This window comes from Alexandromys fortis, unplaced genomic scaffold (genome assembly GCF_014885135.2).
Source record: "Alexandromys fortis isolate MF-2015 unplaced genomic scaffold, M_Fortis_MF-2015_v1.1 scaffold_0, whole genome shotgun sequence".
NCBI classification, from domain to species: Eukaryota; Metazoa; Chordata; class Mammalia; order Rodentia; family Cricetidae; genus Alexandromys; species Alexandromys fortis.
Genome location: NW_026067949.1, coordinates 39,176,490 through 39,194,270, shown reverse-complemented (window position 1 = coordinate 39,194,270; position 17,781 = coordinate 39,176,490). Strand labels below are relative to the sequence as shown.

Below are 17,781 nucleotides of genomic sequence, written 5' to 3'. Positions count from 1 at the left end.
CATTGTGAAGATTTTGAAGAGCTTATACATCATAAAGAACATTTAAAGACAAGTTTAACACAAATTACTACTAACTACTGAGTTTTTAATCCAAAGAAAACAAAACTGCTCAATATGTATGTGTTATAAATTTGAAAGTTGTCTTAGTTGCTGTTTTAATTATTGAGATAAACACCATAGCCAAAAGTAACTTGCAAGCAAATAGGTTTCTTTCATTAACTTGTGGGTCACACTCCAGCACTGAGAGAAGTTAGAGCAGGAACACAAAGACAGAAACCTGGAGATAGGAACTATAGCAAAAGCCAGGAAAGAATGGTGTTTACTGGTTTACTTCTCATGGCTTTCTCAGTGTGGTTTTTTGTACAACTCGGGAGCACAAGCCCAGAGCTGTCACTGCCCACAGTAGGCTGAACCCTCTCATATCACTTATTAATCAAGAAAATGCCCAACGGACTTGCCAATGGAACATTTTTTTCAATTGAGGTCTCTTTTGTGAACTCCTCTCTCTCTCTCTCTCTCTCTCTCTCTCTCTCTCTCTCTCTCTCTCTCTCTCTCTCTCTAAAAGGAGACTGCTCTTACATTCTCAGCCACCCAGACCCCAAATAATCACACAGAAACTGTATTAATTACAACACTGTTTGGCCTATTCGCTCAGGTTTCTTATTAACTAACTCGTATCTCAAATTAACCCATTTCTATTAGTCTATGTATCATCTTGAGCTGTGGCCTACTGGAAAGGGTCCAGGCATCTGTCTCCTTCAGCAGCTACATGGCATCACTTGATTCTGCCCCCCCCCCCCCCCCTGGTTGAGAGCTTTCACTCTGGTCTATCGTTGTGGTGTTCCTTACTGCATTCTCACTTAATAAAATGGACTAGATACCAAACTCACATTGCTTTATTAATTTAAATGAGTAAAACTGAGATGTTTAAAAAGAGTCTCCTAAACACTGGGACAGTAAACGAAGCTCTACTCTCTACCCCAAGCTCCCACAAAAAAAAAAAAAAAAAAAAAAAAAAAAAAAAAAAAACATAATCACTTATAGGGTCTTAGTTACTTAGTTACTTCATTTTTAAAAAGAAGAGTATAACATCCCAGATTTTAAAGCACATGCAGCCAAGTCTCTTAGCATAGAACCTAGGACATACTAAGAGTGGAAAAAATGTTGCTGTATAAAATATATCAGAAATTATTCTTTCATTTATTTCTCTGATAACTGAATAGCAAACGTTCACTGTACAACCAGCTGAGTCTTAGGGAATATACATATGTGTTTTTTATGTATGGATTTAAAGTAGCGGAATAAGTTCACTAAAAGTGATTTTACAAGAGTTAGGGATGAGGTAAATTATGCATAAAGATTATTGTTCATGTAAATGTAGAAGCAGCAAATCTAGCAAAGCATCCTCAAACATTTCTACACGTAATAAATACACCTAACTCAGGAGAACCAGTTCCTACAACCCTTTGTTATTATAACACTAAATTATTACAAGGTAGGAGGGTTAAGCCACCTGATGTTGACTATGTAGCATAAGTACTAAAAAAAGCATTTATATATTTCTCCCCTACTCTCCTCAAAAATTATTTCCAAACTGGGTGTGGTGGCACAAGATTTTAATCTTAGCACTCAGGAGGCAGAGGCAGGTAGATCTCTGAGTTCAATGTCAGCCTGGTCTGTAGAGTGAGTTCCAGAACAGCCAGTGCTACACACAGAAATCCTGTCTCAAAAACCCAACTAATAATAATAACAATAATGTCAATAATATAGTAAATAATAACTGCTTGTAACAAAATTCTTAATCCTATTCCATTTATTTTAATGGAAGGAAAGCTGATATTCATTCCCAAACCCCAAATTTGTACTCAATGATGTTAATATCATATTCCATTAAAGATGATTAAGCCCATAGTTAAAATTAGCTTCACAGCATCCCCTATACCCCATCCTTTAGCTTTTCTACGACAGCGTCTCCGTAAAAAGAGGAGGGTCGTGGTGAACTTGCATTCCTCTGGAATGCTAGGGCTACAACTTTCCACCACCACACCCTGTTAAAAATTCACCTTTATTACTTTATGGCTGCTTATCTGATATTATTAAGGTAAACAGACTATGCACTTAATATTTAATATTTATGCCATTCAAATTTTTAACGTCAAAAAGAAGAGCAAATGATATTGCATATACTAAACATGAGCTTACCTACCACTGATGGACACTCTGAAGCTCGAGCCAAGATGGCAAATAGTAGACTAAAGCGATTTGCAAAACTGCAGAGCCAGGTGGAATGGCCACCTCTTTCCAGCTCTGGAAGGAAAAACCTAAAGGAAACGTGTAAGAGAAAAAGGAAGCTTCAAGTTTCATATAGTAAATCTTAAATAAAATGGCTTTATAAAACAGAAATACCTTTTAATGTTCATAATCTTAATGGAAGATTAAAGGCTATGATTATTACTTGTTTTTAAATAATAATCACTTCCCACACAAAAATACTGAATTGAATAAAAATGAAATATGCTAAGTGCTTGCCCTAAATCCTGTTGATTGATGAAAAACTTCAAATCATGTAGAAGTAAAAGAAAAAATAGAACAATGATCTCTAATAATAATAATAATAATGATAATAATAATAATATAATAACAATAATAATAATATAAGGATGCTGACTTTGACTCACTGTCAAGGTTCTCAGATGGCAGCAATGCTTGGCCTAGTGCTCGTGAGTAGCGGGCTAAAATTGGAACAGTGACTGAGTCAGGAGAACACATTTTCGTGAGTCTTGCTCTTGAGACAAGGAATGGCTTCACTGTGTCAGGACTGAAATTACTGAACTAACCCATCATTTTTGGATAAATCTTTAAAGACACTTGAAAGAAAACATAATTATCAAAATAAGCTTTCTTAGCTAAGAGCCAGTTTTTAGCTCTAGCAGACACCTTTTTTCCCCCAATTCTTGACTTTGCCACACAGAAAATGTAATCGACTTTCACAAAAGATGTAGAAGACTATGCCTCTTAACATTTAAAATAGTTTCCAGTCTAAGAATTTATTTCAGAATAATATTTCTTTGCATATTTTAAAATGTAGGTTTCAGCTTAGAATTTGAAATACTTACAATTCAATAACAAAATTATGTACTAGAGACTGAAAATCATAAATATTAATAAAATAGTCACTATTTGAAGGTGGCTGTGATCAGTGGCGCACAAGAGATAAATATACACAAAAATGTCTAGAATATTACATAATATTGTTATTAAAATGACATAACAAACTGGTTGTCCTCTGATCTTGCATATGCCACCCACCCATAAAACTATCATCTGTGAAAACAGCTCATGATTGTTTTAATATTGACATTTATATCCTCGTCATCAAGACTGCTACCTGGGAATGCATGTACTCAAAAAAACAAAAACAAAAACTAACCCACTTCAGCCTGAGGAATAGCAAATGACAACATCCAACCACAGAACAACTCTCAGTCAAACTGAAAACATAAAGAAAAGCAATTATTGGGCTAGCTATGCAGTCAGGTGACCAACCAAAACCTATTACAAGCAGAGGATTCTAGTTCTGTTCAAGCATTATCCATATCCACACTCAGCTCCTTTGCTTTTTAATGCAGAGCAGTTGCACCACTGCGTGTGTGTTAAACATCACAAATAAGGAACCCATGGTGGGAGATAATTTTTACATCATTAAACAATTATACTGTTTATTTTAGGTAGCAAATCCATATACACTTACAGTTTTAGAGTTTTCCAAAATCAGCCAGGTGGACATTTCTAAATGTCCCTAAGAGTATGGCTGAATGCATCTACATAGGAAAATGTAGCTCAGAAGTAGAACTGATCAACTTCTTTAGGATTTAGAATATGCAAAGTGATAAATTCCACTAATTAGATTTAAAGTCCATATTCTATAAAATTCACATCACAAGTGGGCCTACTAATGCTATAAAAAATATTTCTTATTCTCAGAATGTTATAGTTTGGTTTTCATTATCATTATCTGTTTCAGATTTCTTCTTTCAAGAGAAAATTTTTACTAGAACCAGGTTATAGAAAGGTCTTCCTTTTGTAAACCTTTATCTCTCTATCTATTTGCTTTGTTTGTTAATTGAGGCAGGTCTCAATGGGCACCTGCTAGGATTAAAGAGTATAAGGGTTCATGCTACCTCCAAGAGCAGGAGTTTTTTTTTTTTTTTTTTTTTTTTTTGCTGTTGCCTCTTCCTCCTCCTTTCCCTTCTCCCTATCTTCCTCCTACTTTGAGACACAATCTCACTAGGAACCTTGGTTCTTGGTTTTTATACTAGGCAAGCTTCAAACTCATAGAAATCCACCTGCCTCTGTAACCTGAGTGTTAAGCTAAATGGAGGGCAGCACCATACCCAGGACAGGAGTCTTCCCTCTCTTTCCAGTTCATCCAAATTTGCCTCTCATATTTCTTAACTATGAACAGTAGTCATGGGCGTTCTACAGGACTAACATAAAGAGCATGTTTCAAATCTAATATTTACCTCCAACCAATCATACCAAATTTCTCTGGCCTTAAAATGAATTCCTTGACTCCTCCCTCAAAAGAACGGTTTTGTCAGCTGTTCAAATCCTCCTTCTTTGCTTAACAACTTTTGCTCACGCATCCGTTTCCAGGTAAGCCATTAAACCTACCACAGGAAAACAGACAGAAGTAGAGGTTATTTTTAAACTCTTGTGAATTTTCATCTCCATTTCCAACAAATTGATTCACTAAGGATAAATCTATGTCTGTGCTTTGATACCTATGGCCTTGGAGAAGACCGATGCACATTGCCTGAGCTGTTTGACTTTTCAATTTCTTTGTACTGTAAACTGTTCTGGTCTTGGGCTCTGAGGACTCACTCAGCTTTGGAGTGCTGCAATGACAGCTGTGAGCCACCACTCCCCGGATTCTTCACATCCTTTCATCCATCTCCTTTTGGCAGAGACAGAGCTATTGTTTTCGGTCACTTCCTTAATATAGCACACTGTACGGAGAGTCTCTTGGGTTACACTGTTGAAATTTGTCATTGTGAGGCCAATCCACAAGATTTCTGACCTCGGAGTGTGAGTCAGGGGACTTAAATTGCAGGAAATACAGACAGCCACAGCTGTGACTCAATCCGAAAGGAAAATGACTTAAGTCATTTCTCAATTCACTGTAGCTTGTCTTCCTCATCCCCAAGTGATAACTGTCCCATTGAGCTATGGGACAGCACAACTTTTTGTTTTCCTTTTTTTAATTTTTATTTATTTATTAAAGATTTCTGATTCTTCCCCGCCACTGCCTCCCATTTCCCTCCCCCTCCCCCAATCAAGTTCCTTTCCCTCGTTAGCCCAAAGAGCAATCAAGTTTCCCTGCCCTGTGGGAAGTCCAAAGACCACCCACCTCCATCCAGGTCTAGTAAGGTGAGCATCCAAACTGCCTAGGCTCCCACAAAGCCAGTTTGTGCAGTAGGAACAAAAACCCATTGCCATTGTTCTTGAGTTCTCAGTAGTCCTCATTATCCACTATGTTCAGTGAGTCCGAGGTAAGCCAGACCCAAAAAGAGGACAGCACAACTTTTAAAAGCTAACTACAAGTCCAAGACATTTGTTTTCTTTGGAAAAGAATATATTAATAAAGAAAACTTTAAGAAAGGAAGAAACTTGTATGAATAACATAGAGCTTTAAAATTATTAGTTCTTTGAGTACAGGACAAGATTTGTCCAATCCATCTAAATGTTTATTTCTAAAAATCTTAATATGATTTAATATATGCTACCAAGCACAAAAATTCAAAACTGAACTAGACATATCATATAAAACAAAAAACAACCTCTGTGAGACAACAGCAATGGGTATATGAAGCTACGGCAGATTTCTTGTCTAGTAGGTGTGGCCCCTTTCTTCTCTAGTCCAGCTGACTGCTAAGTGCCCTTGCCTTTTGTTTAGACAGGTCAATGTCTGGTAAAGTATTCTTTTGTTTGTCTGGTTAATTGTGCAACCAAATATTAAACTGAACTTTAATTGACATGGAGAATTGGATTCTTCTTCCTTGATTTATAGAAATCAAGGACATAAAATAAATGAATATAGACATAAATAGTGTTTACCTCATAGTGCAGTTGATAGTGTCTTTTAGAACTCTTAGCTAGTGAACTGACAGTTTTCCACATATGAAATTTGAAGTATGATTCATTTGTCTAATCTCTCCTCATAGTTTCTCCATGTCAATTGAGCGAATTTACAGTTATGTTAACAAATGGGATGCATAACAAAACTATCTGGTATAAATGACTTCATTCCAGATGTCTAAAATCTATACAGACATGAGAGGAAAAGCCCAAAATATGTCTCATTGCCCAAATAAATTATTTTGATACAAAATAAATGGGAAGTAGGATGGCAAACAATTGAACCATAGCACAAAAAATATAAATTTTAAAATATATTAAAAGGACTTAACACAAATGAAACCACCGAAACTAAAACCAGAACTACTATCTGACCCAGCTGCTTACTCCTGGACACTTTAGATGTAAAGGATCCTGTCAGCGCACCTATGTGTACTAGAGCACTGCCCATATGAGTCAAGCTACGGACTAGCCTAGGTATCCATCAAGAAATGATCAGATAATGAAAGGGTGGAACCCATAGAAAATGGAATTTTGTTCATCCATAAAGAAGAGTGACATTATAACATTTTCAGAAAATAGACACAATTAGAGATTATGTCAAGCAAAAACTAGCCAGATTCGGGAAGACAAGGACACATTTTCTCTCATTTGTGGAACCTTGATTGAAAATTTGTGCACGTGCGTGTGTGTGTGTGTGTGCGTGAGTGTGTTAAACATCAGGGCAAATTATAAAAGAGGAGAAAGAGGACTAAAGGGAAGAAGAGGTAGGAACAAGAGGTGGTAATGGAGTACGTATCATGAAAGCTGAAATGAGGCCAGTATTCGGTGGTAAAAGGAAACAGAAAAGGCATCCAAGAGAGACATCCAGAAGATAGAGAGGCAATAAGAACAAAGTGTGACTATATACTTTGAAAAAATAACAGTGAAATCCATCTCTTTATATGTTAATCAAAAAATTAATTTTAATTTTAAAAATGTAGTAAAAGTAACAACATCCTACTTACTAGAATTATTTGTTAAGGTGTGTTCTAGGATTTGGTGGAAGGTCACTATTTCTTGTATGTTTTAGGACATCTCAAAACTAAACTGCTTTGTAAATAAATTATAGTGGGGAACTTTAGCATTTTTTAAAAAAATAAGTATAAGTATTTTCTTTTTCTCTATGTTAATTCATGAACAGAACTGGCAATCAAAATAGATAACATGTTTACAGGATATCTCCAAAAGCAACATAAGTACCATTAATGTTAAAAATAAAATGTTTATAAATGTAAACATTTTTGTTTTCTTGACTTTTAGACATTTCAATGCTAATAGCAGAAGATCTTCTCAATACATGTAAGTCTATCAACCAAGTTATTTGCCAACAAAAATTCATCCTTAGAATGACAAGGAGACCCGCAGTTGAAGTGTAATAAGAAGCCTGACTTTCAGAAACGCATGTGAATGTACTGTAGTAACAGATTACTGAATATTACCGTAGGAACAGATATAGAGTGACGTCATGGATTTAAAAGGAGGAGCATTGTTACATGCCATGATGGCAGAGAGGACCTAGGGACAAGCAGTGGTAATTAAAAATTTAGAATCTAAAATCAGCTTCACGCGCATTCGGAGTTTCGGATCTGGATTCTAGAGTGAAGGATTAGCATAAGGTTTTTTTTAATGTTCCAAGCCTTAGTTTCGAATTAGTGTGAAGATAAAATAAGGTAGTAGGAATAAATTACTCACCAGAGTGTTTGCGCTGACAGTTAGCCCTCAGTGCATGCCAGCTCTCTGTGTTTTATGTGTCACCTGTAAGAATCCCAGGCCTAGGAACTCTCTCTGGAATGCTGACCCTAGTAACTAAATTTGTGTGCAGAGAGCCATATGCTTTATATGCAAACCACTTCTTCCTTGCTGGGCAAGGCATTGTTTTCACCCCCACCCCCACTCCATTGCTGGTCTTAGGAAACATGATCCTTAAAGTGTGGCTGGAACTCAGAGCAAGCTGTCAAAGAAAGCATTTCATTTATCTGGGGACAAAGACTGACTGGGGTAGCTGGATTAGAGCATTCACCCTCTAGAGCTAGGTGACAGTGACCCAGGCTGCTCTTACTACTCCTTAGCCACCACTTAGTTATTTAGTGGGAACCTGGACAAAATTTAAACACAAGGCTATTTAAGGTTTCTTTTTCAGAGATTTTTGATTAAACAACCCACAAGCAACTTAATAAGACATCGTAAAACCAATTATGGCAGTGAAATTCTCAGTATCTGTAAATTGAAAATCCACAATTGGAAAACTGTCAGGTTCATAGACGACTTTACAGGTCCGTGAGCAACGGTACTAAAGATGTCATCCAGTCTATCTGCTCCCCAACTGGAACACTAAGACCCTTTCGTATCAGAATCTGGAATTTGACTTGCTCCAGCTAGAGTTCTGGTCACATTTGTAATAGAAAGATGAGGGTATGCAGAAAAACAAAATAAATGTAAAGAACAGAGCATCAGCATGTGACACAATAAAGTATATTAAAACATATTAGAGGTAAAAAGAGTAGGATGGCAATAAAACCCCTGTAGGCTCCATGATGGTTCTGAAAGTATCAGCCAGCAATCTTCTGCTCTGAAATTTACCATCTGCTCTCTTTTGGTATAATAAAGCTACAGGGTTCCACATAGGACTTAAGCAGAGGTAATAGGCAAGGTAAGGCTGCGGAGATAGTGGCTGAAAGAGCACCAGACACAATCATGAGTAAATGGGAGCTTCAGATGGAAGCTGACGAATGCATAGAAATTGAGAATTATGAGTAAGGTCAGAAACAATGAAGTCACGCCTCCTAGGGAGGCATCTAACCCACAGAGAAAGACCTTTGGTTTTATATTTCTCTGAAGGAAGCTAAGTAAAAGCCAACTTCCTTTAGGAGGAGCCCAAACAGAAATGAGGGTAGGGAGGAACCACCATCCCTGGGTCTGGATTAGTTGCTTTATCCTCTGTAGAGTCAGCGGTGTGGGAGTGGAAAGAAAAAGAGAAGGGAGTGACAGTCAATGAGTCAATGTGAGCGAGCGTACCCATTAGACATGGCAGCCACAGCTACGTGACTCGAGAAAGGAGCTTTAACCCAAGGTTAGAAATGTGCTCAAAGCAAACCAAATGGTTTCAGGACGTCAGTTAGGAACTTTAAAAGTGTGCATGACTCTCCTACGCTTCTCATGCCTTTCTTCCTTCAGGAAAGAATATCTCAAAGTATTTCTGCCACTATAGTCATACATCAGTTGTGAACCTACTGGCCAGCTAAATTTTTTTTAATTTATTTAAATACTTAAATGTGCTTAAATGTTCTTTCTTCCCCCCCCCCCCCCGAGTCTCTGTGTAACAGCTCTGGCTGTCCTGGAACTCACTTTATAGAGCAGGCTGGACTAGAACTCACAGAGATCCACCAGCCTCTGCCTCCCAAGTGCTAGAATTAAAGGAGTGATTCACCACTGCCCGGCTAAACGTTCTTATTCTTGATACAAGTCAGTTATGCTGTCCAGTGTGTCTTACTCCTAACAACATTGACACTGAGACAGCTAATTCTTTGTTTCAGTGCTTCTCCAGTTTATCATAGGGTAGCTGGCAATATCCCTGGTCTCTGTCTACTGGGTAGCCATAGACACTCCCCCAGCCTCCACTCTCTTATAATAATACAAAATGTCTTCAACATTGCTAAATACTAACCACTGCCTTAATCTATGCCTTAAGTAGATTGCAATTTTTTTACTCTCTGAATGAAGTAGTAAACAAATACTTTTATTCCAAGTTTTACAGTTTTTATTTTTACAAATATTTGAGTTCCTTTTATGTAATGTTTCTCTATGGTAGGTTCTAGATACATATTTTTATCAAAAAGCATAATTTTTAATCTTTTTTAAAGATTTATTTATTATATATACAGTGTTCTGCCTACATGCATCCCTGCAGGCCAGAAGAGGGCATCAGATCTCATTACAGATGATTGTGAGCCATCATGTGGTTGCTGGGAATTGAATTCAGGTCCTCTGGAAGAGCAGCCGGTGTTCTTAAATTCTGAGCTATCTCTCCAGTCCCTAATTCCTAATCTTTAAAAGTATTTACTGATGAGATGGTGATCTCTAGTAAAAGAAAACAAAGAACAAACTAAGCACTTTATTGGTATAAAGTTAAGATAGTCAAGGTAACCAGGATCAGCTTGATGAATAATGAACTATTCTATTACTATGAATTTGCTGTCAAGACATCAGAGTCTAGCTGTCTCTTACGTTTCTAAATTGACAACAATGTACAGACCAACTTCACAGAAGCATATGGCTTTGGAAGTGTTGGCTATATTCACGTCATTTGTTTTGTCTAACTACTGTGTGTCAGGACTTCTATTGGCTCTATCTCATAACATTCATATTCAGTCACACTTTCATATAAATATGTGCATGCTATTTGTTGCGCTTTTAACCTTCACTAAAGTTTAAAACCACATATTTCCTCTTGCAATATAGTAAGATTGGTCTCTTCTAAAACCATACCTATAATCCTACCTACCTCACACCTCAACTCATGGTAAGAAAAGACAGACACAGAGAACATGTGAGTGATAGGCACAGAAGGATGAGATGACAATGTACTTGGAGTATATTTCAGGAAATCATATCAGCAGTAAATCCATCCCAATTTCTCCAAGACAGCGAATTTTTCTGAGTTACGAGAGACATATGTCATAGGTAGTTTATTTACTACAGCAAGACACAGGCATAAGCATTATCAACACTGATGAACTCTCCTTGGAACAGGCTGTGGACGACGCACAATTACTCCCTCAGGCGTCAAAATAGTAGGAGGCCAGGACGCTGAGGAAGGAGAATGGCCCTGGCAAGCAAGCCTTCAACAGAATAATGTCCACCGATGTGGAGCCACTCTGATTAGTAACAACTGGCTTATCACAGCTGCTCACTGTTTCACAAGGTAAGGTAAGCCTTGTGAAGGGAGCAAAGGCACTCAAGTACTAAGAGCCTGATAATATCCCTCTCAGTGTAATCATGAAGCTATGCCTCCAATGCCTCCAACTGCTTCATACTCCAGTGAGGTACAGCCTCAAAATCGCTCATTGATTAATCAGTAAAATAGCAAATGAAGTACTCAACCTACAGAACCTTGTCAAAAGTAGAAATATTGACATTTTGGACTAGATACAATCATGTTTTGTAGAAAGCTGGCCTGTGCATTGTGGAACACTTGGCAGCCCTCCTTCCCTTAACCACCAGCAATCTGTCTCAATATTAACAATAGTGCCTCCAAAACATTGGTAAAGGGAAGTTGGCAAACTGGTCTCAATGACAGAGTGGCCTCAAACTTGCAATCCTCCTGCCTCTGCTTACTAAGTGTTGTGATTACAGAGGTGGACTACCATGCCCAGAGGAAATAATGGCTGCATGATTGCACTGAGAGATTGCCACCTCTCCATCCTCCCTTCTTTTCTCAGTACTAGGGGTTGAACTCGGGGTTTCGTGTGTGCCAGGCAAGCACTCTGCCACTGAGCTGGATAAAAACAAAATTCCACCTCTAAGTTGTTCAGCTCTAATGAAAACCTTACTTATTATAAGTCTTTAGTAGAAGGTTTGGAAACATTCCAACAGGACTACTTTTCAGAAAATAGTGTACAAAATGGCAAATAACAAGTAAAGATGGAAGACAAAAGTATTTTATTTGTTGTGTAAAATGACAAAAGGAAAAGATATAAATGATATAATTTCATAAATTCTTTTTGTTCACATCCTACCCACTTTGTATTAAATCTTGCTATTTTGTGCTGTCATATTTACCTTTCTAAATTCCCTTCAGTATTTTCCATTCCATCCAATAAATAAAATGCACTTTCTATAAATTGTCATTTCTCTTTAATTATTTTTAAGCTAAAGTCTCACTACACATAGCTCAGAATGACCTCAGATTTACTTTGTGTCCCGGAGTGGCCTCAAACTCACCACTCTCTTGCTTCTATGCCTCAATTCCTGGGCTCATATGCCCAACTGTTGATTATCTTTTAAATCATATTTTATAGAGTTACTCAAAATGTATACAAACAGATCTTTTTTTGTTTCTTCTTTTATATACAGCTTTTTTGTGGGGTTGAGGGTATGGAGCTTACCATAATGGTGTATACCTTTAATCTCGGCATAAATGCAGGAAGCAAAGGTAGATGTATCTCTGTGGGTTCAAGGCTGGTCTCACACTTGCTTCTACATAGCAAGCTGAGGCCAGCCAGAAATATACAATGAAACCTTGTATCAAAAAAAAAAGTGCTATGGAAATGCAAATGACCAAATTAGTTTCAAAGGTTAAGTGACTAATTCCTTTAGCTCTAATATAAAGAAGTTTTAATAAATAAATCTATTTCCTTTAGGGATGCAAATCCAAAAGGCTGGAAAGTTAGTTTTGGGCTTCTTTTAAGTAAACCACAAATACAACGAAATGTCAAGAATATTATAATCCATGAGAACTACAGTTACCCTGCACACGATAATGACATAGCTGTTGTGCATCTGTCTTCGCCAGTATTATTTGCAAGCAACATTCGAAGGGCATGTTTACCAGAAGAGACTCAGAAGTTCCCACCCAACTCAGATGTGGTGGTCACTGGCTGGGGAACACTAAAGTCTGACGGTAAGTTCCTCACCTCTCTCCATGACAGGTTTCCAGTTTAGGAATCAAAAAGAAATACATTCAGAACTACAACGAAAGGTGAAAAATAGTCTCTGTAGATCATTTAAAATAATATAATGTATAATGAATTGGAAATTGTGCTCAGTATCACTTATTTAGAAATTATAATTTCATAGAACTGTTTGCCATTGCGCCCTTGTTATGACAGTTATCATAAATTCCTTTTTATTTGGATACATAATTTCCTCTATGTCGCTAATTCATTCAATAAACATTTATCTTTCATTGAGGAGGTAATATTTGAGCAAAACCCACTTATTACATGAATTCCATGATCTTACTTCTATAGAGTTAGTACAAAAATAGATTTAAAATTCAATTTTAAAACAGGAAAATAAGTTAAATGATTTTAAGATTTATAATTACCGTGGTAAGCTTAAATAAAAATGTATAAATCATGATGAAATTTTTGCTTCTGACGTGGAAAATTTAATTTTACTTTCTAAAACATTTTAAAAGAAAACAATCCTGTCACAAAAGATAGACAAACTAGTTCAAAACGTGATTTTTTTTCAGCAATAGTTTGGTATGTAGTGTGTTCATAAACATTTCTTGCTTTCACTACAATGTGATTTACACTGCCTGAAAAACAAATATAATTTTAAAATAAAATACTAACTCAGAGAAACTCATATTGAGTTTCTAAAAACATGTTATAATTTGGAGGGCTGGCAACACGGCTCAGTGGGCAAAGCACTTGCCTTCAAGCATCAGAACCTGGACTTACTCACAGAACCCACACGGTGGAAAGAGAAAACCTACACTCCAGGGGTGACCTCTGACCTCCACATCCATGCGCATGCATGCACATGCACACACGTATGTTCTCACACAGTAGATGTGCAAATGTCAATATGTGATTTTTAAACACACTTTTAAAAATTATGGGATATTGTTTCTTCAGGAGAAAGTCCTAATATACTCCAGAAAGGAAGAGTGAAGATTATTGATAACAAGACCTGCAATAGTGGAAAGGCATACGGCGGTGTGATAACTCCTGGAATGCTGTGTGCTGGGTTCCTGGAGGGCAGTGTTGATGCCTGCCAGGTAATGCCATGATTTTTTTTTTTTCTGATAGCTTTGATTTTCAGTGGACAGTGCAATTTTCTCAATCTTAAAAATATGGGTATATTTTGTGGCTAAATCGTCTAACTATAATGTAAATTGGTATCAGTAAAATAGTATGATTCTAAGGCAGTCGGTTTGTTACTGGAAACAGTGTATGGAACTGAGGGAGAGACTCAGAATGAACAATGAATAAGTGAGAAACATCTTGGGTAACTTTAATTTGACTGGTCTATCTCCAAGAGCCGTCAGCTTAATCTAATACTAATTACTTAATGGAGCTTTCACAAGCTTGTTCCAACATCCTCCTTATTTTATTTACTTGACAACTTCTAAGTGGAATCCCACATACGAGGCATAATTCTAAGATCATTAAGAATATCCCTTTACTTTAATTGTGGTAACCTCCTGCAGCATATTTTAGTTTGAAACCCATTTCTGGTGAGGAGTTTGGGCAAAGAGACAAGGTAGCACTCTTAACTAAGAGAGCAGGGATTTAAACAGAGAGGAATTTTGATCTTGCACCCATTCTCTTAATTCTAAGCTCAGTTACTTTCCCTTATTAATGAATGTGCTTCTAATATCCCTGTGTTGTTAATAAGAAATAGTCCTGGGGCTTACAAAATACACAAGTAAAGTAGTCTAGGAAGGCACAACCAGTGGTAAACCCAGGAAGAACCTCACTTTACTCAATCACTGTGCAGAAGTTATCTATTGTATTACGTATAGGGATATTGAAATGAGTAAACATATCCCTATACTCTAATAACAAGAAGACAAGCAAATAAGTATTTATAACACACAATTGTCCTCTCTAATTACAGGTTTTCATCTTTCTTGTTTTCAAACTAACTAAGCCTATTCTTGGAGATGAAGAAGAGCTTAAATCCCCATTGTACTTAACTGGTTAAGCAGTCTTGTGTCTCCTAACCTGCCACAGCCTAAGACCCATGCTTCAGCAATTGTATTTACTACACCCTTTGTGGCTTCTTCTTCTACTTCCCCACACCTATGCTAATAATCTTGAATCACAGTGAATCACAGAGTAATCTGCCAACTCTATCAGCTTCTGCACACTAGGTAAAATGCTGTCTTCTTGTAAACCCAAGGAATTTAATACATGTGAATCCTTACCTAATATAACTCTGGTGTATCTTTTTGTGCTATGTCAAATCTTTAGCATATTTTTTACTATATATTACACTATGTCTCAATCTTCTTTAGAATATTAGTTTTCTTACTAACTAGAAAAATGAAGAAATCAAAGGAAAACCACCTTAATTTCCTTTCTTTGTGATACATTTCTATTTGTACCCAAGTTCACCCTCTTGTTTCAGCAACTTTCTTCTATTATTAAAAACTAATCACTTGCCTGTTTTGTTCACTGTCTCCTCCAATCTACACAATTATTTGTACTCTCTCTTAATGTTAGCTTTCATATTTTAAAATTCCCCGTTCTGTTGAATCCTTTTGTATATTCTGTAAATATCAATTCTGTCATGAAGCCAAATCTTAGAATCTTTCCTGTAACTCATATAAATCAATACCAAATGCACCATGTTCTGATTTCAAAATGGGAAAACAACCTAAATAGACATTTTTTTTCAAAGAAAAATTACAAATCGGGTCTTGGGAGATAGTTTAGCCACTCAATCATGAGGACCTGAGTTGGTATTCCCCTGCATCCATGGGGGAGAAAGCCAGACATGGAAGTCTATATCAATAATCCTAGCACTGAGAAGAGAGAGAAAGGGGATCCCTAGCTTGACCATCTAGTTGAGTCAGAGAGCTCCAGGTTCTGTAAGAAAGAGACTCTGTTACAAAAATAAGTTGGAAAGTGATCAAGGAAGACACTTGACATCAATTTGTGATCTCTACAAGGACACAAATATACACATGCATACAAAAAAACAAAACACCTTTTCATTTGAAAAAGTACTCAAAATCAATAATGACAGAAGTGCAAATTAAAAACACAATGAGAAATCACTTTAAGATAATATGAATTATGACTATAATAAAAAGAAAGGATGATCTGTAATGATATAGAGAAAATTAGACACTAATGATAAGGAGAGAAAATGATACAGTCATGAGGGAAAACAATATAGTACTTCCAAAAACAAACACACCAAACAAAAAGCCATAGAGAAAGTCAAATATTTCAGGATCTCATGAAATCTTTAAAGACTGTCTCACTAAAATAGAATATACTGACATCTGTCAAGACTGGAGAGAGGGTTTAGCATTTAAGAGCATGTTCTGCTTTCACAGAAGAAAGACACGAGTGAATTTCATTCCCAACACCAATGTAGAGTGGATCACAGCTGCCTCTAACTCCAACTTCAGGGGACCTAAGCTCCCTTCTGGCCTTCACATGCTCTGGCATACACAGAAATAAAAATGCAACTCTAAAACAAATTAATAATAATAACACATGTTATTAAGAATGGGTGGGTAGGAAAAATGGAGAGATACTGCTCAAAACAGGATACAAATTTTGCTTTAGGAAGATTGTAAGTTCGGGGATCTAATATATAGCACAATTACTTTAGAATAGCATATTATCCACTTGAAATATGATGAAAGTAGAATCATGGTATTCTCATATAAGAAAGTAAGTATATGATGTAAAAAGTTACTTTCCTTACTATAGGGACCAACATTTGTACAAAAATAAAAAAACTATGTCCAATTTTAGTGGAGGGCAAAAAAAAAATCACTGCTTGGTCCATTAGTTCTAGCTTCTTTTTGTTGTTGTTAATTTTTATTGCTTTATAAATAGTACCACTCAAAATTTCCATTTCCTCCCCTCCTGCCATTTTCCTCCCACTCCCCCACTCACCCTCCTTCTTATTTACTAACTCTTACATCTTAATTTAACCTATTTCTAGTAATCTGTGTATCACCAGATAGCTGTGACTTACTGGCTAAAGTTTCTTCTGGCTCTGGTGGGCCTACATGGCTTCTCTCTGACTCTGCCCTTCTTTCTCCTAGCATTCAGCCCAGCTTTTCATGCCTAAGTTATGCCCTGCCATAGGTCCAAAGCCATTTTCTTTATTAATCAATGGTAATACATACAGAGGGAAATCCCACATCAAATTAATAACTAAGTTGAAACATATCATACTAATTTTACACTCTTGTATTGCATTAGTCAACAACATATACTGACATACTAGTCTTTAGAAAATAATGACACAGAAAAATATGTTAGACTAGTACCATTTCAAGTATTGAAATATCCAAAGTATGAGGTTTCTTTTGTTTTATTCTCATTTTTTGTACCCCCTTCTATTACTACAGAAGAAAAACAAATACAATGTCACTAATTTATATTATTGACTCTTTTTTTTTTTTCTCTGCAGGGTGATTCTGGTGGGCCATTGGTTAGTGAAGATTCTAAAGGCATCTGGTTCCTTGCTGGTATTGTAAGCTGGGGAGATGAATGTGCCCTTCCAAACAAGCCTGGTGTCTACACTCGGGTGACATACTATCGAAACTGGATCACATCCAAAACTGGGCTCTAGTCTGGCTTTTCTCCATAGACCAAAGGTCAAAGGTTATATAACAGTTAAAATTTAAGTTTGCAATCCAAAAATCACATTTCCTTAGATATTTCTCTTCTTCTACACATTTAGACAGAAAATTTAAAGGTATGAAATTTGAGATTTTAGAGTTACTTTATTAAAGTTTGATGAATCTTTAGTGAGAGTATAAACCAAAATATATAATTTTCTCATTTACTCATTTTCAGGATGTATATAATTATAGGAGTGAAGAAGGTCTTAGTTTATTAAGGAAATACTCTTTGCTACTTTGGAGGGGCAGATATTAGGGTAATGTATCACATGAGC

The 17,781-nt window shown here is 36.6% G+C and overlaps 1 protein-coding gene across 1 annotated transcript in view; it reads left to right on the top strand.

The window, feature by feature from the left end:
- The window catches only part of LOC126506328 (transmembrane protease serine 11C), a 40,124-nt gene extending 22,670 nt beyond the window's left edge, over nucleotides 1-17,454 (top strand). The window contains exons 6-10 of the mRNA XM_050149834.1: nucleotides 7,441-7,479; nucleotides 10,930-11,101; nucleotides 12,540-12,799; nucleotides 13,764-13,906; nucleotides 17,293-17,454. Of these exons, the coding sequence (XP_050005791.1) occupies nucleotides 7,441-7,479; nucleotides 10,930-11,101; nucleotides 12,540-12,799; nucleotides 13,764-13,906; nucleotides 17,293-17,454 (776 nt within the window). The remainder of the gene's footprint in view (nucleotides 1-7,440; nucleotides 7,480-10,929; nucleotides 11,102-12,539; nucleotides 12,800-13,763; nucleotides 13,907-17,292) is intronic.
- The last annotated feature ends 327 nt before the right edge of the window (nucleotides 17,455-17,781 follow it).